At 44.6% G+C, this 24,825-nt stretch overlaps 1 protein-coding gene across 2 annotated transcripts in view; it reads right to left on the bottom strand.

Annotated features, from left to right (window-relative positions):
• The window catches only part of EGFR (epidermal growth factor receptor), a 162,004-nt gene that overhangs the window by 50,442 nt on the left and 86,737 nt on the right, over positions 1 to 24,825 (bottom strand). For both annotated transcript variants that reach the window (XM_081079262.1, XM_081079263.1), the window contains exons 2-3: positions 1,194 to 1,345; positions 126 to 309 (exon numbers count right to left, since the gene is read on the bottom strand). In XM_081079262.1, the coding sequence (XP_080935388.1) occupies positions 126 to 309; positions 1,194 to 1,345 (336 nt within the window). The remainder of the gene's footprint in view (positions 1 to 125; positions 310 to 1,193; positions 1,346 to 24,825) is intronic.

The following is a 24,825-nucleotide window of genomic DNA, read 5'->3' as shown; positions in this document are numbered from 1 at the left end:
ACATTTGTACTTGATGAGTAAAAGTCTTCTCCGAGGGGAACTGAGAAAAGTGACAGGTTCGCTGAATCTCCACCAAGTGTCTGTCTGCGTTTACACATTCAGCCCCCCGGGCCCCGGCCTCTCACCCTGTAAGTTTCTCATGGGCAGCTCCCTCAGTCCTGTTTTGTTTGCACCGTAGTTGGATAAGACTGATAAGGCATGGGTGTTTTCAAAGAGCACATTTCCTCGGATGATCTGCAGGTTTTCCAAAGGAATCCTCTCCACTACGTTGAGGGCAATGAGGACGTAGCCGGCAACCTCCTGGATGGTCTAGGAGACAAAAGGTGAACATGTTATTTCTCTTTTGAGGAGCTTGGGAAGGCAAGGTCTAAAATGGGTCCAGAGAGCCCAGGACACCTAACTGAACCATGCACTGGAGTGACTGACAAACGTAAAGCACGCAGATGGTTACAGCTGAGGGTACGGGAGGTGATGGGATTCATGGCGATTCCTGCCCTTGTGTCTCTCCAGCCTGCTGGCGGGAATGAAGGGCAATGAGCACTATTTAGGAATGCCGTGACTCTCATTTTGCCTGGTGGTCAACACACTCAGATGAAAACGCAAATACTTTATTAATTTATTTTGTGTCTGTCTTGCCTGCTTCCTCACTGAAACCACACACACACACACACACACACACACACACACACACACACACACACACACCAGAGGTAGGCCAATCCAATCCAAACTTCAACTACCATCAAACCCTGAGGGCTTCAGAGCTGGCTAGAGCCTACTGCAAAATATTCTGGAATTTTGTGAACTGGTTGTGAAACTCCTTGTAGCTGGAAATCAATGATGGTGGGAGCATTTACACCAAGGAAATGGGCAGATGCTACAAAGCAGAGCTTTTGCAAAATGTAGAGCCAGTATTCCACGATACCACAGCTGAAGCAATGGTTAAATGATTCATATCAGTGTCTGTGATGATAGTGGAAGGCCAGCCTCGCCTGTTTCTCTTTGATATTCTTTGATAACTTGACACTATCTGGGAAAGTGGCTTTCTTATAAACTTGCATCTGTGGTTCCCTAGGACTTGAATTGCCACAGCAAAAGCAAATACACATCCACAGAAAGTCTACCAAGGCCTTTATTTACTTATATTTACTTCTATAACGTTTGGGTAAGACAATCCCATTCATTGAACTAACCTTTAAGAAGGAAAGGTCATAATTCCTTTGCATGTAAGTAATTTCCAAGTTCCCGAGGACCACCTCACAGTTATTAAGCATTCTTTGGAGGCTCAGGAAGTGGTCTTCATAAGTGCCCAGCTGGGTAAGCTTGTTATTTGTACCTTGACAAACTGGAAGAGAGAGAGAGAGAGAGAGAGAGAGAGAGAGAGAGAGAGAGAGAGAGAGAGAGAGAGAGATATCACATGAAATGCCAAGTAAAGTGGCAAAACTAAAACAAACAATATTCACAAACTTCAACTAACACGGTGGGCTTTTACAATGTTAAATCTGGTCAAAGGTCATTTAAGGCAAACGTGACAAAAAAAAAGTTTCAGTGTCTATAAGGTGCAGTTCATCCCTGCAGCGCATGGACTTGTTTAAAAATGTTACAGATTCAAAGGGAAACAGATGGAAGTCTATGACAATCTTTAAGATAAAATAGTCTGTAAGAGCTTTAGTAGGCAAAAAACACACATCACGAGGCATATAAATAATATAATTACAATGCTGAGTTAATAACTATGTAATAAACTTTTTACTTTGCAAACAGACAGCCTGTCACATGTGTGTCTAAAGAATATTTATGAACGCAATATACACTGGGCAATATATTCTGACTACATTGTATAACCTAAAATCAATGACGAGAAGGTAAATTAGAACCCGGCTGGCTGGAGATTAAAAATATTCTTCTAAACGAGTGCCTCAAAGGATAAACCAAAGGTCTAATTATATAAGATTTAGCAAATAGCAAAATGAAAACGTACATTTAAAAACACGCTCAGCAACTGAGCATGCAACACGTCCTCCTGTGTATCCACACTCCGTGCAAATCCACCCCACACAGGTGGAGTTTCAATTGCTTTGCGTCCCCTGCTGGTACACAACCTGAGCATACCCAACTCCCTAATGTTCTAAGGTATCAGACTCAATCCAAAAAAAAAAAAATTAAATTAGGGGACAAAGGTAGACTCTGGAAATACCCTTGGTAGCAGTCTGTGTTTAAAAGCCAAGGATTATAATATAGTCATATTTACAGACCCAGCTCTTTAAAGGCATGTTTAGGCAGGCATAACAAAACAAAGAGGTTTGGGGCTTTTGAAGCAGAGAGCTTGTTAAGGGACTATACTTTGAACCAAAATTATCATCAGAGTGAAGAAATATGGCCTCTGGCTTTGGAGGTGAGATTCAGAACTGGCCGGGTCCTTCCCCGTCTGCACGACTGCAATCAGTAAGCAGGTGGCTGGGCACACAGACAAGGCCAAAGTCAATAGGCAGGTACTTTCTTCGGGAACTCTTTCTACTTGACGTTGCTGTGATACAGGCTCCTTTGTTCTCCCTCTATGGAAATTGTTCTGAAGAGCATCATCTGACGATTGGCCCTTGTCTTTCGGTGTCAGAAAGCAGAGAGCACACGTTCAGACAATACATAACAATGCAAAGCATTCACACCAGCATTAGATATGAAGCAATCTTCACCTCCTTTTTGATTCTATGGGGATTTCCCTCTTCTCCCATTTTGTGGTCTCATTCAAATTCGATGGCAGAGAGAACGGTCACATGGGAACCAGGAAAGTAGACAAGATGAAGTCCCTATCTACCGGCCCCGGGGGCAGCGTGGCTCATTCCATAATTCTTCCAAGCGTAACACTGGGCTGACCTAACACCTCTGGGCTGCTTTCTCCCAGGACCATGGGCTGCTTTGATGGCAGCCTCAAGTGGGAACAGTTGTACACAGTTGGCGGCAATGCATGCCGATGGGTCCAGATTGGTTTCCCAATCCTCAGGTCCTAAAGGGTGCCACCACCGATATGGGCACAGGGTTTTGTCAACAGCGCGTGACCTTTCAGTTGGCACACCTTGGAACACAAACTGCTTTCCTCGCTGACAGACTATGGTCTCTAAATTTCAGCCTAACGGATTGACTGTGGTGGAGGTAGCCACACGTACAGGTTATATGACCTTTGTGCCAGCCAGGTGAACAGGGTCAACTAGAACTTAGGGCTGCAGCACACTTCAGTATACAGAGGGATGGGAACAGTAACAGTGGCTTTCATTTTAAATCATCAAGGATATCAGCTGGTAAGTTTCTCCCAGCTGAACCAAAGAATTTGTATTATTAAACCTGTGAGAAAAGAACCTGTGTCAGTGGAAAAGGAACAGGTGCCATGTAAGTTTAGCTATTTCATCACAGAAAAAATAATTTCAAAAAGACTGTACTTGTGCTTTCATTCATTCATTCAAAAAGTGATTGGCTCCACCTTGTGCAAATAGAAAGACAAATTCAACGGAATCAAGAGCAATAAGCCCGGGGACACGAGCCTGACAAAGCCGTTAGCGTTTTGTCCTCAGATTTTATTGTGAAGACTCCTAAGTGTATAGAAAAGCTGAGAGAATGGTCTGCTGAACATCCTTATAGATCAGCATTTTACTGTTTGTTTTGTCTTGGTTTTGATGCATTTTACAGTCAGGTACAGACAGCAGTACACTTCACCCAGGCATGCCTCTGATTAAAGTTCAATATTAGTGTAGGGTTGTTGAGGTAACATGCACAAACTGAGATAACCAAGTTTGCACAAATGCACACACCCAGGTAGCCTGTACGCCTCTCACGATACAGGAGACCGTCACCCTCGTGAGCTCCTCACGTCCCTCCACAGGCCACCCCCACCCCCACCCCCATGACCCAGAGCTGACTGGTTTCCACTTAAAACAGATGTGTCTGTTTTAGGACTTCATGTGGATGGGATCACGCAGCATTGCCTTTCTGTGTAAGTCCAGTTTCACAGAGCAGTGGTTTTGAGACTCATCCGTGTTGACATGTTGCACTCAAACTTTTATTTGATTTTATTCTTTTTTTATTTTTTATTTTTTTGCACTCAAGCTTTTAGTGACAGATTCAGGCAAGTGTTTTGTGGGAAGTTACCTGCGTAATATCCTGGGACATCTAGGGCTGATCTATGGCTTGGTTATTCTTTTTCTCAAGAACACCCCAATTTATCTTCACTGAAAAGAAAAAGAAAAACAATCTGCCTCCTTTAAGTCTTGAAGTGCCCTTGTTTTTACGGGGTAGGGCTGTCCTGTGTCATGATGGGGTATACACCTCTCTTTGCCCACAAGCCTGGGCAAGTCTGAAATGCAGATTAAGATGCAATATGAAAAGAAGTTTCCCCAGATTTCTCCCAAATCCACTTACACACTTTTTGGAATTGCCTGAGTAAATTTATAATTGTTTTAATTTGTTGTTTTCTCAAACTACACATTAACGGTTACCAAAGTAGTCAGGTCCTGTGACTCTCTCCCCTTGGCTTCCGAAGCTGTCTCTGCCTTGTTTTTATCCTTGTCCCATTTTCTGCAGAGCACCTTGGTTTGAAGCAGAAATCACATCCCACTGCAGCTCAGTCTCCTCTCAGCCCCCCTCACTGTCCCAGCCACACCCCGTTTCTCTCCAGCAAGCGCAGTGGTGCCCACTTCAGGGATGTCCCATCGAACAGCAGGGACGCTCTTCCACTTCTCCCAGATCTCTGCATCTTTGTGCCCCTCTTATCACTGAGATCCCAACTCAATGGTCACCCCTGCAGAACAGCCTGTTCAGGAACCACATTAGCTTAAGTAGTTACCATTGCATTCTGTCACAGTACTCTGCTTCTTTTCCTGGTTGGCATTTATCACACTTAGAATGACTCTTTGTTTGTGAATATGTAAATGTATATGGTTTATTCATATCTATAGTGGGGAGAGGTTGGAATACACATACGTCTATGTACACACACGTTTCACTGGACTGACTGCCGCGATGTGTACACACGGGTCCTCGCATTGCTATCAGACATGGGAGCACTGTTGGCTGAGTCTTGGATGATCTGACATGGGTCTCTGCCTTTCTTCTTTCTCTGTGTCTGATGGAAGAGGCGGCGGCAGGATGTTTCAGAAGTGTGTCAGTCCCTACAACTGTCTGCCTGCGCATTGTAAAATCTTTCTAGTCTGGGTAACACGTCTGATTACGCTTTAAAAGCCAGAGGAGAAGGATTTTCTTTCCACTTTCATGCTGAAAGGGTTTAAGAAAATCTCAAATAAGATGATATTTACATAACAGATTTAAAAATATTATAAGGAAAGACAGCATGCCAGAGGGGTCATCGTATCAGGACTTACCACTTCTTTTGCCTTACTGAAATTGTATCATGGTGGAAATTCCAAAATGTGGACGCATGTACATCTCAACTACGCACAGAAAGATGACAGAAAGATGACACACCAAGTTGTTAACAACGGCATTTTATGAATAGCAAGGTTCTGGCTGTTGTTCTTATTTCTTCCTTATACGTTCTGCATTTTCAAATTTTCTATAGTGACCACATATTTTACAATAAAAAATTACTGAGGAGAAAGTTTACGAAAATCTGTGTTGAACAAGGGCAAAAGAAGGATATTTTAATAAAATACATTTTAAAAAAAAGAAAAAAAAAGGAAAAAATGAAACTATCAAGATCCTCAAAGTTTTGCCTTATTCATGATAAAAGCCTTTGTGATGGTATTTAAAAATTAGAAATAATTGACGAACAATGATGTTCTACATACAGAAAGTGTTAGAAGGGCAAGTAACCAGCTGTAGTTTATTCACTTCATTATTGTTCAGAGTAGATGCATATGGCAGCTCTGGAAAAACACTATGCACTGCACAGAGAGGGCTTCGCTTCAAAAGGTGATGGATTTGAACAGTCCCCAAGTTGCATTTTCCCCCCCTGATCTATAAATACATTTTTTAAAGTTGGTTTTGGGGAACACAGAGTGAATTTTTCCTATAGAACAATGTTATTAATTGTGATTACAGTACCAGACTAGCCTCTGAAACTTATTTAACCCATGCAACAGTTTGTAACCATAGGAAAGTAGAAAAATCTACGGTTGAGTCATAATGAAATAATTAGGAAAACAATAAAAGTAAACACAAAGTAGTATTTAAATTTTCATTGTGGGTTGAATCAAAGGAAGGCTTTGTTGAGTGGGAAAAGCCTCAACATAATTGTAAAGATTTTCCTTGATTTTCCAAGGCTTTATATTTTGTCAGTAGTTCTTTACTGTATTTGATTTCATAAATAATAAATAGTTCTTCGCTTGCAGGTATACAAAACTAGTTGTCAAACTGAGTTTGAATCTACACTGCAACTTGGAAATACACATGTAACAAATACTCAAAAGACCTCTTAAATATTTGATAATTTGCCATGTGCATTATAATATGACTACTGGACTAGACATGCCAAACTTTGGCATGTCCAACACCGCTGCAAACTAAAGTAACTCTAATTAAGTTAACGAGCAGAAGGCTTTAAAATAACACCTCTTTTATTTCTGAGTTAGGGAAGAGAACACCCAAACTGATTGATTTCTATCCCCAGGATTCTCCTGCTAGCCATTAAAATAATCCCAACCCAAGTTTATGATATTTTAAAAAATATACCAAGTAGAGTTAGGGTATTTTTTCATCTTGTGTCCACTCTCTTGGGTATTAACTGGTTTTTCTGAGCCCAGAAAGGCCAGGGCTATGAGGGATGGTGGAATGTGTCCAGTGACATCATCAAACATCTCCCTTCATGTCAGCATGAAGACTGTAACCACATCATTATGGGATGAGCTCCATCTAGCCTACCTCTGGGACTCAGTGTTCTCACGGGATGAAATGGGACCAACATGACCTATGTGACGGTGCTTGTGAGCCTTAATCAAATTGTAAGCATGGACGTGTTTCACAGACCACAGCTCTCTCTAAATATAAATGACGTCTGACATGGGCTTCACCATGGCAGCATTCACAGCCACCAAAGTGTTGCAATCAATTTCTGCCTACGTGTCTTCAACAATACCAGCACATCGTCTCCCTCGGCCCCCAGGGATTTTAAAATTGTAAATGGACTCAGCAGAATTGATGAGCTGTGTTGAAATTTGGGAGACTTTAAAATTCTGAAATCAATGATATCATTTTTCATTATTATAGGATGTTGTCCAAAGAATGGTCCTAACAACAGAAATTAAAAATCTTATCACAGGACTGGCAATCTATTCCATTTTTTATAGGCAATTGAATCACAAGTAAATCAGAAATGAATTAGGCTTATTATTGGACTATCAGCAACTGATTTGGACTAGAAAGCTATACCCATCGATATTTTTTTATTCATTCAAGCCAATAAATCTCTTTTGAGTACCTGAATTGTGCCTGGCAACACAGTTTGTCTTGGTGGCCAGTGTCTCTGAGGGTCTGTGTATCAAACACATGGACATATACTGAACAAAAATTCATGATGGGTGAATTATATATAGCTGATTATATACCAGCATCTATATCGGGTTATATAGAACCAGACCTAGATGTGGCTGGAGTGTTCCTTAACTGAATATGGAGTGCTGAGCCCACTGAAGAACAGAAGACTGGCTTTGCTTTACAATCTCTCTATGTGAAAATATAAACAAGAGTGAATTTAGTGTGTCTGGTTTTTCCTTTCTAGAGATATCATGACTAAGCTCCCCCTCTCTGGCCTGGGTTCTGTTTCCCTAATCTCTTAACTGGGGACTATTGCTCACTCATGCCTAGGGACCCTCTTCACATACAGGCATACTTTTCAGAGGATTCATACCACTTCCCTTCCAAAAGTCTATCGGCCAAACCATCCTTTGCCTGCGCTGCAATTTTAGTGCTTCTGATTTATGTCTTCGGAGCTCTGTTGCTCTCTCAGATGAGTACTCAGACCTACCAAGGCCGGCAGGGGAGTGCAGAGTCAAGAATGACAGTTGTACCTGACAGTCTCAGTCAGTGCACAGTCACCCCCAGTTTTCAAGGGTCTTCCTCAAGAAGGCTACAGCTGAACCCTGTTCCTTGGACATGCAAGAGGCTTGAAGAACGAGTTGCTCTCTGTTACCACCGAAGAAGCCGCTGAAATAAGATGGGTTTGCCCATCTGGATAGTTGGCTGCCACCACAGAAAGCCAGAAGACTGGAAAGAATGGGGCAGTTTCGTGGGTGAGAGTGTGTGTGTGTGTGTGTGTGTGTGTGTGTGAATGTGTGAGAATGTGTGTGTTTAGGGGGAAGGAGGTTGGCAAAGATGTGGGAAATATAAAATTCTGAAGTGGGGTCGGTGTCCAAGACCAATGCTTGAAAGCCAGATTCAAAACCTGATTAAGTTTGATTCAACTCTGCCCTCTGTTTATTACCACCTTTCACATCTGCCTTAACTGGACCCCATTCAACAGAGAACCCGTGAGCAGAAAAGAGCATGAGAAGCTGCAGGTGGGAGGGAGCATGAGGCGAGGGGTCCAACCTTCCCATGGCCCTAAGCATGCTGGTTGGCAACCTGCTGTTTCTTCCACTGCTTCTCATACGACAGTTTAATGCTCTATCAGGGTGCAGCTTTGCTCTTCCGAGATACGCCCTCACTCTGTCATTCCCAGCATGGTGATGTGGAGGTAAAGTGAGGCATGACTGACAAGATTACACTCCACTGAGCACGGTCCCCACCCAACTCACATACCTTCTGTCCTATATTCTCCTCAGGCCCATATGACTCACTCCCTAGGGACAAAGCCTGAGTAACAGTCCCCATACTGGGCTGTTTACTGCTGGTTGAGTTGTCCCTCTCGAATTCATCTGAGTGCCATTCATGGCTGAAAACCATCACAGAAAGGTGCAGTCATTAGGTGTTGCTATGGACACTTGGTAAGGGTTCATTCTATCCGTGCTCTGTGCTCTGCACCAGGGCCTGGGGAGGGCTGTTTGTTCTTTTGTTCTTTCACTTAGTCAACTAAAACATATTTAATAAAACAGTACATCGACAGCTGCCAAGAGTGAATCAGATGTACTCACTGCCCTGGAGTAGATTAGCCCTTTGGGGAGATGACTTTACACATGAAATAATCATTGGACAACCCGCAGCCACGCAATGGAGACATGCTGAAGGAACACCAGGCAGAAGGAGGAGAAATCACCAACCTCTGGTTGTCTGGGAGGGGACTGCAATATGCCTCATTACCGAGGAAATGGAAACCCCATACTTCATGTTCAGAGTAAAAGAGTAAGTTGCCCACCCGTGACAGGTGTCAGGCGTGGTGATTTCACGACACATGGTCCCACAATTTACCACACCAAGGAAATAGGTGTCTTTCATGTCTATGTTTTGTTTCCTGCGTCCCCCTTCTCCGGCTCACTGCTCATATTCTAATTTGGGATACAAAGGATCCTTTCTGGGTTTGTTTGTAGTTATGTATAAGAATCACTTCTCCATCCATTCTTATTGAAGAAAATTTGGAGAAAGATTTCTAATGTGCAAGGAAAGAAAGCTTTCCAGTCCAGAATGGGGGAAAGGACCTTTCCTTGCGAGTGTTCCTCTGCGGAGAGACTGTTCTATGAGGCACTGCTTGTCAACGCACCCCAAGGTGGTTTACGTGTTTTTTTCAATGGTTTCTTCTATTATCCACTTTTAAAAGTGGGTAATAATAAACAAAGTAATAATCATAAAAGTGGGTAAAAAAAGTCTCTAACGCACAATTGTGTTGTATGGCCGTCTCTCTAAACCGACATACATTTAAATCAGTCTACCCATGAGCATTAGAAAAAACCCCACGCACACGAATAGCCACTCTCTCCCCTACCCCCCCAAAATCTGAAGCAAAGGACAACAACAAAAATCGAAACACGGGAGCAATCACTAAGACAGCAGGAGAGGGCCATTGCTCCAGTGTTTTCTTCTGAAAACAAAACCGCTCCCAGCACCCCTTGCTGCCCCCCCGCCCCCCCCAGCCCCCTCCCGCCCCCCCCCCGCCTTCCCCAGCCCCCCCCCCCCCCCCCCCGGCAGCCCCCCCCCTGCTCAGGCCACATCTACATCTAGTGCCTTATTGGGCGGGATCCATTCAGGATCCCGCCAAGCCCTTGCTGTGTGCACTTTCCAAGGGGCTCCTGCAGAAGCACAGGAAAGCCCGAGGTAATGTGCTGGGATGTCACAGAGGACGTGTGACGCTTTCCACGGGGGAACCCACAGGAGCAAGGGTAGAACTGGAATCTCCCCGGGAGCATCAGACGTGGAACCATCAGTCCTGAAGCAGCAGGAAAATGAAGTGAAGCCCACGGGAGGCAGGAGGATGGTCAGTCCCTCTCTGGGGGTACTTGGGAAGAACGTGGATGTGGGGCTGGGGGTGGGGTCAGTGCAGGGGACAAAGCTGACGCCGCGAGGTTTCCACGCCGCCTGCACTCTGCTACTTCAGCTGGGGTTTTTCCTGTGTGGTAGCCACCGCATCCTTTTTGCCGCCGGGAACAAACGAGAAGCAGTGAAAGGAAGACAAATAAGCTCCCTAAAGAGACTAGTGCCTTCATCATTTCACCAACGAGCAGAGTGTATTTCTTGCTTTTTTTTTTTTTTACCCCTCAAGATACAGAAACATGTCAGTCCTCAGCGGAAGTAGTTGAACTGACACTTCATGTTTTTTGTCATCTAGGATTTCAAAAATAAAACCAGGGGGTGGAAAAGGTAGAAAGGTAACTCCCCAGCTGTTCTGACTATAGAACAATGAGCAAATTTTTATTGGCATCTGTCAATGACCGGTGAGTGGCCTTGGAGTCATAGCGGGGCTGAGAAGTCTGGTTCTACCACTCCCGAGGCAATTTCTCCATCACACGGAGTCTCTTTTTTCTTCATCTACAAAACAGGGACATACAACTGCGGGGAGGACTCAGTGACATGGCAGAACCTCTGGTCAAAGCACCTGACACATGGCAGACCCTCAATAACCACCATTGTGACCTGAATCTGAATGCAACATGGAGTGGGTCCCAGGGGAATGAATTGTTTCCTTCCTTCCAAGCACTTTCAGAACCTGACCCCTTCTGCCCTCTGCTCACACTGCTGTGTGTGGGCCTGGCGAGCAGCCATGAGCTCTTGCCACTTAGGGAGGGACAGCTGGCGCTGACCACAGCTAACCGGCCTGCCTTGGTCCCAGGGACGAGCCTACGGCTTGAAAGGAAGGCAGCTGGACCCTTTTCTGACCAGGGAGCCCTGCCGGGCACTTAAAGCGGAGGAAGCCACACCTATCGTGCGCCTTTTAGAAGAATTCCCTAAAGAGAACTCCCAGGTGGCTGCTTAGAACATTCTCTACTGTTGTTATTTTTCATTTAGAAAAAGGCCTCTCCTGACCCTTTGTGGTGGTTTCATAAGTGTAGTTAGATTTGTGGGCTGTGTGTATGCACGTGTTTTTATTTAATGCTTGTTTTAAAATGAATGGTGTTGTTTTTTTTTTCACTTATTCTTACTTCATTTTAATATTCCTCTTACACTTCATTTTAAAATGGGAAAAGGAAGTCGCAGGGCAAAGAGCTGACTTGGAGGACAGATCTTGTCTTCAAGGGGGAGCCTGAAGCCGCTCTCCCTGGTCAGCTCTGGACCCGAAAGCCACTTCCTGGCTTTGTTGACCAGGAAAGACTAACTCGAAAGTCACTGACAACTACTCGGTTCACTCAGGAGATGCCGAACCAAGTTTCTGCCACAGAAGAATCTTAGTTTGGGCTCAGAAATATTGTTTCTAGAACACGCTAGCCCCTCCAGGAGGAGAGTTTTCAATTAAAAGTAACACTTCTCATACATCACCATTTGCTATTAGATGATCTCCTGCCTGAAAAAACAAAGTGAATGGGCAGTGCCAACCAGAGCTGGCCCCTTGCTGCCACACGTCAAAGTCTAGGGAACAGAGACCAAAGCCTCCTTTATGACGTTCCAGAGCAGGGCTGGCAAACTGTTTCTGAAAAGATCCAGGGAAGACATAGTTTCAGGTTTGCAGATCATATGGTCTCTGCCACAGCCACTCGATTCTGGTGCCATAAGTGTGAAAGCAGTCAGACAAAAAGCACGTGAGTGGGCAGGACGCCGTCATGTGCCAATAAAGCTTCAGTTGCAAAAACAGGTGGCAGCTGGACTGGACCATTGGGTTGTACTTTGCCAACCTCTAGGCCTAATGGCAGGTCGGGAGCTACAGACAGTGCCTACCTCACGATGGTTCAACTTAGGATTTTTCAACTTGACGATGGTGTGAAAGCAATGTGCATTCAGCTAGAAACCATACTTTGAATTTTGATCTTGCCCCAGACTAGTGCTATGGGGTACATACCCTCTGGTGATGTGGGGTGGCAGGGTGAGCGGGGCCACCACAAGGGTCAACGACAGATACCCTACAATGTGCTGTGTTGCCAGTGTTTTCGTGGTTATTGTGTTCTGAGCCCATTTAAGGCGGGCCAAGCTAAGCTATGATGTTTGCTAGGTGAAGTGTATTAAATGCGTTTTTGACTTATGTTATTTTCAATTTATGATGGGTTCATGTAGCAATAATCCCCTCGTAAGTCGAGGAATATCTCTATAGGATTAGAAGTCCCTTTATCTTATAGAAGGTAAACCTGGTTAAGTCATTTGTTTTCCTTTAAGGCCAAACTCCAAAAGGGTTTTATTAGGGTTAAGAGCCTCCTACTTCATCATCAGCTAAACTGAGTCATTGAAGAGACAAGCACTGACGACAGACAGGGAGGTGCAGATGTTGGGGGCTGTTACTTAGGTGTGTTCTCTGTGCGGCCATTGCAGCTCTGTGCAAGGCGTCGTTTACTTTTAGAATCAGATATCTGACTCTCTATCCCCATGACATGCAGGAATCCTGGCCTCTTACTTCCGTGACAAACTGTTGTCCAGTCCTGGTTGCCCATCCTGAGTGACTAAGAGTTTTAGTCTTGCTAAGAGTGTGGCAAGCAGTCCATACTTGTACTGGGGGTGCCCCCAAAATGTATCCAAGTGGATACTCTGGTCAGCGTTGCTCAAGCAGTAGTTTGCCATCATCAGAAGTGTCTGGACGCTGATGGGAACCACTTTGAGCACCTCTTGTCATTGCAGAAGTCAAACGTGACTTGTATTCATCTTTTGCTATCAGTATAGATTGAGTGTTACAATTTTAATACAGTTTTCCTTTCTTAAAATGTGTGTTCATTGTTTTGGCACCTTCTATACTTATAGCTCTGTCACGCGGGGTGACAGGCGGGGTCTCTGCTCCCGCTCCCCACATAAGAACGCAGGACATGGGGAGGCCAAAAAGGAACACCCACGGAGCCATAGGGAGGGGAGTCATACCGCTATGGTCTCACTGGAGCCTGGGTTCACACGACGTGTGACCTGCTGTCCGCTTTGCTGCCAACCGACCGACTCTCCTCGACTCTCCTCCACTCTCCTCCACTCTCCTCCTTCACTCTCCTCCACTCTCCTCGCTAGCTGCAATCCGACATGCTAACTGCAATCAGCTCTTGCTAGCTCAGCCACCATCTTCTTGCTAGCCCCCATTTTCCTGCTAGTGTAGTCACAGCAGTTATATTAGTGGCCAACGGCTCACTGGTTACAGTTGACGGCCAACTAGCCACAGCTGATGGCCATCCAATCACAGTTGATGGCCATTTACTACCTGAGCCAGCACCTTTCTATGTGAGGCTGAGAGCTTGGAAACTGCTCTCTGGGGCTCTGTCCCTACAAGCTCTGTCACAGAATTATTCCTTACGTTGATTTGAAGCTAGTCCACTGATCACTTCCTCTGGCTTAACAGAGAGGCAATTCACTTCTCTTCCACCTCACAGCCTTGCAGGTTCTTGAAGAAAACGTTTCTCACTGCAGCCCTCACCCCAGTGCTGCCCCCGCGTCCCCCTCCTCTTCTACACTCTTGGGAAATCCATGTGACAATTGCCAGAAAGACACCCATCCAGACCCTCTTCCTGGCTTCCTCTGCCCTGTGGCTGCCTCGTATGGGTTTGCATTTGCTGATTCTTGGGTGGTGACAGCCTTCTGCTGTTTCAGAGCACATTTTGTCTGTTTAAAGAATAATATGTCATTTGAGAACAACAGCAAATATTTTGTTTCCTTTGGCGTCCCTTTAGTTCATTACACTGAGAAAGTCAGCAAGCCATAAAAGATGAGTAAATGTTGCCAAGTTACTGAAATAACTGCATTAATATCATATATAAGTTTTTCAGCAGACTTGGTTCACTTTTTTTTTTAAGGATTAATAACTAATATGGCAGTTGAGCAATGGAAATGGAATCCCACTGAGTCTATTAATAGTAGAGCTGACGGTAAATTCCTCTGAAGCTGGATGAGAGAGTATTTTTCCTTGCTTAGTCTCTTAGGTTTTAGTTTCTGTCACACCCTGCTAGCCTAATAGAATTAGATTTGCTACTGACTGGAGATACAGAATTCTGTTGTCCAAAGCCCATTTTCCGATTGAATGTATTTGGGATTTACACAGAGTGATGTCTTCCAAAAACGTGAGTCTGTTGGAATAACAGACAAGAAAACATATCACTGTCCTTGTTTCATGATTGATGATTGACCAAGAGAACACATAGAAATAACTCACGTAGGTGATTCGCAAAACATATTCCCTACCTTCTTTTGAAAAAAGTCCTACCTTCAACTTTCCTCTTATTATTTTTTATCTTGCTTTCAGAAAACATTCTCTTCTTTGTTGAGCTTTCTTTTAGAGCCTTCACATTCAAGTGCAATGATGATGGTAAAATGGCTCCATCATGACAATAATTCTAGGTCAAAGAATATGGGAGTGGATTTTCTTATCTCTTAGCAAGAAACTGTTTGACTTCCCTCTCCACCCCCTCCCCTCCACACACTTTGGGCACACTTAGAGCCTAATCTCCAGGAGCCATCATGCTGTTTGGGACCAACAGAAGTGTCTTTCAAAATGCAGCTACTGTTAAGTTACAAGGCTTTTGCTAAGATGCTGTGCAATGAAAGATGCCTCATCCATCTGCTGTGACTATATCTAGGAGACTCCAGGTAATTAAAGGAGAGGAGTGGAGTGATGGGGCCGGAGCCAAGTCACTGCGTCTAGAAAACCACTACAGATGAAAGCTGCTGGCCCCTACGGTATGTCTGAGTACCAAATCCAAGCACGGCAGTTCACTCCAGGAGATGGGAAAGTTTTTTATTTGTTCCTGTGCCAGCCCTGGCTTCTCTGGTTGTCCCATTCAATCTGACAGAACATGTTGATGGAGATAAAGTCATTCCTGGCATGCTGGGGCTCTGCATGTCCCTGCACGGCCAGTGCTGTGTGAGGATGCTGTCCCATGGCCTCTTAAATGGCTGGGAGGCCAAGGCCTAGTGTGGTAGATGTATTTCAATGGGTTGGCAATCTGTAGTCTAAAGTGCTTTCTTTGTTTGTTTTGCTTTTTAAGCTGCCTATCTGGTTATTGAAGCCAGTAAGGAGAGAAGTGAAAATGGTAATGCGTGCTTCATGTCTTAACTGAACATGTCCTTGAGCTGCTTATTCTGGCACATGTCAAATCTTCAGGGGGCGGGAGTGGCAGAAGGGGTCAGTCCTAAGGGGCCGTAGGAGTGTCTGCCAGTGAACTAATTTCTACTCTGGTGAATGGCCACTCAAACCAGATTTTTTTTCCCCCTTGAAGCTGAGAAAGTTTTCTACACAAGCATTTCTTTGTAAGCTCAATTAACTTCTACAATAATTTGTGCTTTTAGTTTAAGAACTACAGATGTTGTGTGGGTGGTGGTGAGGGTGAGGGGGTGGGAAATGAGAGGATAAAGGAATAAGGTTATAGATGCCTCCCCCTTTGGAAAATGTGGTAACACTTTCTTCCATGGAAAAAGTACATCAATTTTTAGGATTACTAAAAAAATGTAAATCGTTTGTAGAACAAATAGAGAAAGCCATGGCTGTTGGGTTTGGGGGAGGCTAGGCTGGGCCATCTCCCAGCTTCCAGAGACCCGGATCTTTGTGACATGATTATCTGGAATTGGAACTTTATGCTTGGGAACTGTCCAAAAGTCGGGTAGCAGAACCAGGCCACGCATCCATCCAATGCTAGCTCAATTTGCAATAGAAATACAAAACCCAAAATGTTAAATAACAATTAGGAGTAAGTACTGATGTGCCAAGGAATAGGGGAACTCTTATTAACTAGACAATAAGTTAATTTTCACTGGGGAATGGTTTTTACCATTAGAAATACACCAGCACTCCTCTTACCCCCAAGTCTATTCACTTATGGTTTAGTGTTGATTTGAGGTTAAATGGGGGCATTTGGGTTTTGCTGGATGTTTGTGGCTATTTCATAGGACAATTCCTAAGCAAATTTTATACCCCAAATCCCACAATACTTTTCATATAATAAATGCTATATTCATTATACATCCATCTGCTTACAAATAAAATAACATTTACAAAATGCTTTATAGTTTACACTCTTAAATAATCTAGATTTTCTAATTCATGTCTACCTAATACTCAAGCTATTTGAAAAAAAATAAACAAAAACAACCTAATGGGGAAGCTACTGAGACTCAAGCCCATGAGAATGAAGCCTCTTTTGATCTTTGTATGCACTTGACTTCTATGCTGGTAGTTAACCAGAGCTGGCGCAGGGGACAATTTCCTTCGTCCTTCATCCAGCAAGTGTTCACTGAACACCTTCCCGATGTGGGTGGTGGCCAAGTGCACAGAGGCTGGCCGTGGGGACAGAATGCTGTCATGCTTAAGCACATGGGTTCCAGCTCCAGATGTCCACCTGTGAACCAGCTGTGTGTGACTAGTGGTGTCACCTCGGGCAAATTATTTCTCCTCGCTGAGCGTTGCTCTCCTCATCTGCAAGAGGAGGGTAAAAAGTGTCCCCTTCCTGAGATCACTGTAAGGGTGAAGTTGTTAATATGCATAAAACAGTGTCTGGCGCACGTAAGCGGTTGCTGTCACCACCACCACCACCGTCGTTATCGTCATTGTCATTTTAGTGTTAGTGTGTGCCAGGCAACATGCAAGGGCCAGGAACACGGCACAGATGGGACGACACTGTTCCTGCCTCAGGAAGCTTACAATCCAGTGGGGAAGACTGACATTCACCAAATCATGGAATGATTTGGTAACTGGATTGCAGCTCTGCTCACGGCTGTGGGGTGGTTTTGGAGTGTGGAAACCTGACTTCATCTGAGAAGCTATGGCAGGGTTCCTTGAGGAATGGCTGTTCAGCTGAGCTCCTCAGAACAGGAGGAGTTTGGCCACGTGCGGGACGGGGCTTGGGGCTTTCCTGCAGGAGGAACTGTGATTATAGAAGGGTCCACAGCAAGGCAGAAGTGTAGGAGAGAAGCTGGGAGAGCAGGAAGAAATGGGAAGCTGAAGGGCTTGTTGCTAAAGACTTTAGATTGCATTTTAAAAGAAACCGCTGACAGGTTCCCAACAAGGAGAAACATGCTCAGATGTGTGTTTTAAAAATACCTGCTGCGTTTTGGAGAAGGACCTAGGTGGCACCCAGAAGTGGGCGTGTCTGGAAGAGTGAGACGCCAGGGGCCCTTGTGATGATGGAAATGTTCTGTGCCCTGCCTGTATCAATACCTGGTTGTGACATCGCAAGATGTTCCCATTGGGGAAAACTGGGCAAAAGGTACACGGGATTTCTCTTGTACCATTTCTTACAATAACATGTGAATCTATACTTTTCTCAAAACAGAAAGGTTACAAAACTTATTTAGAAGCACAAACTGTAAGGCAGAGGCCTTGCAAAGAACTGCGATCGCTAGGTGTGTGCGAGCTTTGTGGGAAGAGCCAGCACCCTCATGCAGGAGCTCCCATTGCTAATGGTAACGAAGTTGGCTTTTGGCAGTGTCCGGGTGACAGTTGACTCTTCTAAGTGGAATGGATGGAGTTAGGCACAATAGCTTGTAAGTTTCAAATACTGTGATTTTTTTTCCCTTATAAAGATGGAAGCCATTATTTTGTTTTAAAGCATGTGGTTTCAATGGTGCATAAATCAAGTGATTTACGACTAAGAATTATTTTCCCCTATATCATGTTACACCTTTGTAAAATTAAATAATCTCCCCTTTTCTAATTTCTTTTTTAAAAAGGGCGCGCTACCACGTGGAGAAGGGTCCAGAAGGCCTCCAGAGGGAGCGTGGAGAGACCAGTTAGGTGGCAGCAGGTGGTCTCGAGCTGGGAGACTCTGAGTGTGGCCCTCAGACTAGCAACAGCGGCCTCGCCTGGGAGAGCCTGTTAGGAAGGGGGAGTCCCAGCCCATCACGGACTCACAGACTCGGCGTCTGCATCTGAACAAGATCTCCAAGAGAGGTCCCCGCACTGCACTTTCCCAGCATTGCACCAGAATGATGGCAGGATCCCACATAGCCCCGACAGGTGTTAGGGAGTTGGAATCAATAGACTTGAGATGGCTGCATTACAGAAGAATAGAAGAGGGTGGTTCGGGAGCCATCGACCTTTGCAGGTAAATATCTGGAATGTTTCAGCCAGTCATGGGAAAGGGGAACATCGAAGGCCAGATTATGGGGGGAGACTGTGAGTTCAGCCTGGACAGGGCAAGAGGGGCTGCCAGCCTTGGACAGTGCGTGGTGTCCTTGCCAGGGCTGCAGATGTGAGCAGCACAGCCCAGGGACAATCAGGTGATGATGGCTCCTGACCCCTCTCCTCTTGGGCTCCAGTCAACCAACTGCATTGCCTGCAAGGGCGCCATCCTCCGAGTCAGGTATCCCTGGTCCAAACCTACGTATAATGACAATGCAGATTTCATAAAAATGCCAACATCCATGGTGTTCGCATAAGCTCCCCTATAGTTTTCTATCCATAGGCTGCAGCCAAAGAATATCATGAACACACCATAATTACAGAGCTTACATTTGCAATTTTGAAAATCTGAAAACATAGCACCAGAGTCAAGCAAGTCTCCAGACGGCCCATTCCTTGTGTAGTATTCAGCCTCCATTTTCAATGATTAAGTCAATTTCAAGCCTAACGGGCCCCTACTAAAACGTAGTAGAGATTTTATACATATTACTATCAATCAAACATGCCGAAACAAAGCTTTTAGATTGGACTGAAGTAGTACGCAATGTCCCAGGGACATTTTGTGCCCATAGCACAGGGGGAGAAACATCGACAAGTCTGGACATTTTAAGACCATGACTGATCTAGAAAGAAAACCTTTTCCTGTAACTTAAACCATAGCTTTCTTGTTCGTATCTCTATTTATGTATCCTCCCTAATTAGACTTTAGAAAGACACACACACATAGTTTTAATTCCATATGTGAGGTGGGAAAGGTCACCGACTCTAGTTTTTCATGTTTCCCCCTCATTTTGATCCCTCTCTGTATCTTCTCCTACAGGCTTCCTTCTCAAAAGGTGCAACGTGGATTTGCACTGATACTCATATTGACGAGACACCACAGCGCTGCAGTTCTTACAACGTGTCACGAACCGAAGCACGTGATCTCTGAGACGAAGGGCTGCAGGACAGCGCCCGCACTGCCTGTGTGCACAGGTAGACTCTGAAAACATTGCCCAAGGAGGGGCTTCAAGGATGAAGAAATGCATCTTCCCACAGACTCTATACTAAAGGGGAAGGAAAGAGCAAAAAGCTTGTAAGAAAAATATATCCTTTCTGGAACATATAACTTGGAGCAGAAATATGCAGTATTTTTCGTTGTTTCTGTAGGCTTGTTTTTAAAAGAAATGATTATGCTAATTACTATCAGTAAATTTTGAACATAAATTGTTTTAGTTGCTTTAACAGACATCTATGTGCCCATGAAGGCCTCTTTTATTCAACTTAGCTTTCGTCACACTGTCACCATCGTTCTATGAATTAACCTGAAACTTACTAGGTCACACCAGGAAGGTCTATAGTCACACATCACATTTTTTTCCAGACAAGAAATTTAAGACACAACCTGGTAAAATGAAAGAAGCAGGGGATCATTTTCAGTGTGTTCTCTAGCCAGCCAGTAGACTAAAAAAGAATTTGTGACCTAGTCTGACGAGTTTTTGCTGATCAGAGACCAGCCTAGTCATCCTTCTAAAATAACCCAGCAAGTGCCTTCCTTTAATGAGAGCTTTGCATGGAAAGTGTAAACTATTAATTAACCAATCACTTCATCTATTCACCACTGTTCACTGAATGCAAAGCACTGTGCCCCGAGGGAAAGCAGTCAAAGGCAGAGGCAGAATGTTACATCCTGTAAAAGAAGTTAAAGCCACTGCTCAAACTGCTCATTGTCAGCGAAGAGAGGACAGAGGGCACTTAAAGAAAAGCTTCCTGAAGGACCCAACGCTTGAGCTAGTCTGTGAAGTATGATGATGTGCAGTGGTGCAGAGTAGAAAAGAGTCAGAAATAAGAGCGAAGAGACAGACTATGAGAAGGCAGAAGTGGCGGCAGTGGGAAGACACAGGTACTTGTGCCGAGTCAGAATCACAATGCCGGTCCTGGAACAGCCACCCTAGGAGTTAGCCAGGCATGGATTATAAAGAAGGAAAGGGCCACCCCAAGGCCTGGAAGTGGCCTCACCTGGGGCAGTGAGAGGAGAGGGAGCAGCCTTCGATGAGATCAAGACTGTGGCATGTATGCTGGGTAACCCACGAGGAAGGAGCTGCTCCGTGATCATCCACATCGTGGAAGGCTGGGATGGAGGCGGTGTGGGAGCTCCAAAGGAGGCTGAGAGCAAGGAGGAAAGGCGGTGCTGGAGCAGTGTGGGTGTCTGAGGTTGTAGGTGGAGACTTCTGGGTTCTGGGCGGGTCTCAGAGGGCTTTTAGGGAGGAAATGCCTTTGGTGAGTTACATGCTTTTTTTTTTTTTTTTTTTTTTTTAAAGGATGACTAGCTTAATTGGTATCATTTCTTCCCAAAAGTGGGCTCAGGTCCACGCTCTTTATCTTTTTTGGATAGTAAAGAGCTCCAAATGTGGATTAAAGAGACTCTGATGGTCTGAATTGACTTTGAGAAAAAAAGTAGGCAAGTGTGTCTATTTAATTTTTAAAAATCTTATTGTGGTAAGACACTTAACACGAGATCGATGCTCACAAAACGTTTTAAGTGCATGAGCCAGTGTTACTCGAGGGAGTCGGACAGAGAGGAACCACGAGCACAGAACAAAGCCCACAGAAGACCCCCACTCCCAATCAAAGTCACCAGTCCCACCAGGAGGGCAGGTTACAGCACACACTTGATTGCATCCCTTCAATGCCCTTTTATTCTCATGAGGGGACGTTCTTCTAATGTTAAGTTCAGGTAATTGAACTTATCCAGGAAAGTTTGGTAATCTAACACAAAGACAAGACACCTATTAGACTGCAGAGCGGTCTTTCTCTCTAGCTTGTTCTTAATGGTAATTCTCTGAACCAGGGGTTCCTTGGAGAGAAAGCAAACCATGGGCCAGGGGATGGAGAGGGAGACAGAGACACAGAAAGCACGGCTCCGGCTAGCTGGATCTGAGGCAAATGAAATCTCTAGAGGGGTGGGAGCTTTCATCCTTCCCATCAAGGAAAACGCAAAGACGCTGACATGTTTCGAATGGCTAAGCCATTACCTGCGAAGACGGGGGACACAAACTTCTACTGAGATGACGTGTCACCCTGACACGCTCCCATTCTGGGGGAGCAGTGATGTCTGTTTTGCACCCCATCTTTGAAATGACTTCTGAAAGAGCAAAGACAAGAGAAGGAGCAGCCTATCCCTGTGAATGCCTGCTGAAGAAAGTTCACGTCTTCTTTGGCTCCCGATCAACTTTTATCCCCAGACCTACTCATGGCTGTAAGCACTAAGCACTCAGGGGTTCAAACGGTGTGGGTTTTCCCAAGAGAAGAGCCAGAAGAATTTTTGTTTGAATGTTCAACTGGGGGCTTCATCGCCCTTCACAGCCTGAGACATTTCCCTCTGCTGTAACAGATGTGGTTCATGGAATCTTCCCCACTTTCAAAACAGATGACCTCTCACTAGAAGATTCACTTATCTCTTTCCCCGCTGGCCCTGTAAACCAGTCCAGCAAAGTCCTAACTTGCCACAAACAGGCAATTCTCTCTACCAAGAAACACAGTTATCTAATCTCTCAAAAATGACACCTGGCAAGTTTCTAACCATAATGCCATTTGACTCATTTCCATCAACATTTCTTCTTACAAGCAGTATAAATAAAGCCTTTCAAGTCTGAAGGCACCCTAACCAGTGGAAAATAAAATACTACTACTAATAATATGCAGCCCGATGAGTGGCCTCCAGTCCCAATGAGTGTTTGAAGATATGCCCACAATGTTCCAAGGAGAACAAATGAGTTCATGCATCATTCATCTAGTGTTTACTGGGCCCGGATATGCTCCAGGCCTTGGGCTTTCTGCCAGAGACACAAAGCAAGGGTCTGCCCTCAGGAAGCTGACCATCTAGGAAAGAAGACAGACTCTAAATACTGCAGGTGAGTATTTCCCACACTACTGCTGAGAAGCTGATTCAAAGGGAAAATGAGTAGATGCCTTTTCAGATGGCACACTTCCACATAAATGTCCTCTTTGTTGTCATACATTCTTTTCTCTACTAAAGTGAATAACATTCAGATGAAAGAATAGAAGCAATGATTTGTCAAGTGAAGGAAGGACCTTAATAAAGTTGCTTAACAGCCATGTAACCAGGGAAGTTATTTCTATAGAATACCAGGAAGTACAGACTAGTCACAAATGAGCCAGGCTTTTTTATTTTTTGCCATCCATGTGTAGACAGACACGTCACGTATGAGGGTGGGGTACTCCAGCCTTGGAGAGCAGGCTTCTGTAGAGTGCTACCAGGAAAGGGTGGAGTTTGTCCTGTCTGGGGTCCCCGTGGCAGGGAGGATGGTACTTGAACTCACAAAAAGACACAGCTCTGTGAGAGAGAAACGGAGAAAGACCAGGTGAATGGTCTGGATCCATCCATGCTTGCAAGAAACAAGAAGATTCCCCACTTGTGTGTAGCTACCCAATCAGAACACTGACCTCAGCAGTATTTGTACTTCAGGAGCTCACCAGGCCACTCCTGAAATCCTAATGGGCATATGAATCACCCAGGATTTGGTTAGAAGGCAGATCCGGAGGTTCCCATGGGTGTGAGATTCTGCATGTCTAACAAGCTCCAGGTGAAGGTGACACAGGAGGCTGATATCAGGGAAGTGACATAGCCTCAAGAGCGGTCCCCGATTCCAACAGAGTGTGTCCTCTCAACAGGAGAGGCCATCAAAGACACTGAGAAGGAGAGATCAAACAGACAGGAGAGCCAGGACAGGGCGGGGTCCCCAAGCCAGGTGACAGAAGCAGACACCATGTTGGCAAATGCTGCCAAAGGTTGGGAGGATCAGAGGGAAAAGCATGTACCAGATTTAGCTACAGAGAGATTGTAGAGGTAAGTTCTTTGAACCTTTCCCAGATGAGTTTCAGTGGAACAGAGATGTTAGTTAGAGCAGAGATGTTATATTCCAAAGAAATTTAGACATTGAATAGAAGGACAAAATGCACAGTGATGTTCTCTTCTTACAATATTTGCTAGGATAAGGCCACCACTGGTTACACTGAAATTCTAGTTTCCAAGAATGAAACATTTGTTGGAGATGTATGACTTCAGAGCCAATGTTATTCCCCTATATTTTCCCAATTATTGAGGTATAATTGACAAACAAATATGGTATATATTTAGGGTGTACACTGTGATGATTTCATATACATACACACTGTGAAATGATCACCACAATCACACATCCATCACCTCCCACAGTTACCATTTTTTAACATGTGCTGAGAACACTGGCAGGCTCTATGTCAATTGTATTGTATCAATGAAAGCAAGAGTCTAATTCACTTCTGGGTCTGTAATCTCACCATGTTTCATCTCGTGGGAACAGGATCTGTAGACCATTATATGTACTGTGTGTGGAGAACAAAGGTGACTCAATATACAAGGTCTGATCAAACAATATGGTAAATGTTTAAATAAAAAGATTATTACAGTAAAAGACAAATTGCCATTGATCCCTCTCAAAATACTACCCTCTCACTTCGAACACACTTATCCCATTGTTTCTGCCACTTTCTGAAGCAGTTCTGGACGTCCTCTTTCGTGAGTGTCTTCAGTTGCGCTGTCACGGCTGCCTCAATGTCCTGAATCATTTTGACTTTGGGGAAGAGCCAGAAGTCACATGGTGCCAGATCCAGGGAATAAGGTGGATGAGGATACACTGTAATGCTTTTATTTGACAGAAATTGCCATGATGTGTGACATGAAGCGTTGTCATAATGGAGGATGAATTACGGCACAGTTTAAAACACACCTTCTCTCCACCGTAGCTCACACCCAACTGACTGCACTGAACAAGTTGAAACTTGTCACACACTGTTACTAAGGTTCGACACACCATTTCCCATATTGAAGATCCCTGCCTTTCCGTTGGATGGCACTCGGCAGCAGCATTCACCATATTTGTTGATCACAACAGAAAGGCTCCATGTCATGCATCACTTCTGGTACAGCAATTTCTGTCAAATAAAAACATTACAGTGTGTCCTCATTCACCTTATTCACCAGATCTGGCACCGTGTGACTTCTGGCTCTTCCCCAAAGTCAAAATGACCATGAAAGGTAAATGTTTTGAATCGATTCAGGACACTGAGGCAGCCATGACAGCACAACTAAAGACATTCATGAAAAGAGGACTTCCAGAACTGCTTCAGAAAGTGACAAGAACGATGGCATAAGTATGTTCGAAGTGAGGGGGAGTATTCTGAGGGGGATT

The sequence above is a fragment of the Rhinolophus hipposideros genome (genome assembly GCF_964194185.1).
Source record: "Rhinolophus hipposideros genome assembly, chromosome: 18".
NCBI lineage: Eukaryota > Metazoa > Chordata > Mammalia > Chiroptera > Rhinolophidae > Rhinolophus > Rhinolophus hipposideros.
Note: the sequence above shows the minus strand (reverse complement) of the source record. Positions and strands in the feature narration are given on the sequence as shown.